Here is a 584-nt window from a genome sequence, read left to right as displayed (position 1 = left end):
TAGATCTGCTGCTGCTGCATTAGATCTGCTGCTGCTGCATTAGATCTGCTGCTGCTGCATATATCTCGTGCTGGTCGAGACGCGCTGCTGCATAAATCCTGCTGCTGATGGCTGCTTGAGACGCCGCGGCGCTCGAGATGTGCCGCTGCACCCTGCTGCTGCTGCTGCTGCTGCTGCTGCTGCTGCTGCATACCGGTGGGCCGGCAGGGCGGGGCACGTGGGGCGAAGTCAAGCTGGTGGTCGACAAGCAGACGAAGGCGCGCCGCGCGGCGAAGAAAATCCCCAAGTGCTACATCGAAGACGCGGAGCGCTTCCGCCAAGAAATCGAAATCATGAAGGCCCTCGACCACCCCAACATCGTGCGCCTCTTCGAAACCTTCGAGGACGCCTCCGCCTTTTACCTGGTGATGGAGTTTTGCGGCGGCGGCGAGCTCTTCGACCGCCTCCTCGCCGCCGGCGCCCTCACGGAGCGTCTCGCCTGCGCCGTCATGCGCCAGGTCCGCCTGCTGCTGCTGCGCTGCTGCTGCTGCTGCGCTCCTGCTGCGCTCCTGCTTCCGTCCTGCTGCGCTCCTGCTGCGCTCCTG

At 64.4% G+C, this 584-nt stretch overlaps 1 protein-coding gene across 1 annotated transcript in view; it reads left to right on the top strand.

Annotated features, from left to right (window-relative positions):
- Nucleotides 1-577, top strand: part of ETH_00038830 (uncharacterized protein) — a gene marked incomplete at both ends in the record, with an annotated part of 1,863 nt that extends 1,286 nt beyond the window's left edge. The window contains one exon of the mRNA XM_013375007.1: nucleotides 208-577. Within this exon, the coding sequence (XP_013230461.1) occupies nucleotides 208-577 (370 nt within the window). The remainder of the gene's footprint in view (nucleotides 1-207) is intronic.
- Between the last annotated feature and the right edge of the window lie 7 nt (nucleotides 578-584).

The sequence above is a fragment of the Eimeria tenella genome, genomic scaffold, assembly GCF_000499545.2.
Source record: "Eimeria tenella Houghton genomic scaffold, Eth_scaff2466, whole genome shotgun sequence".
In the NCBI taxonomy this organism is placed as follows: domain Eukaryota; phylum Apicomplexa; class Conoidasida; order Eucoccidiorida; family Eimeriidae; genus Eimeria; species Eimeria tenella.
This window is presented reverse-complemented; position numbering and strand designations above follow the sequence as displayed.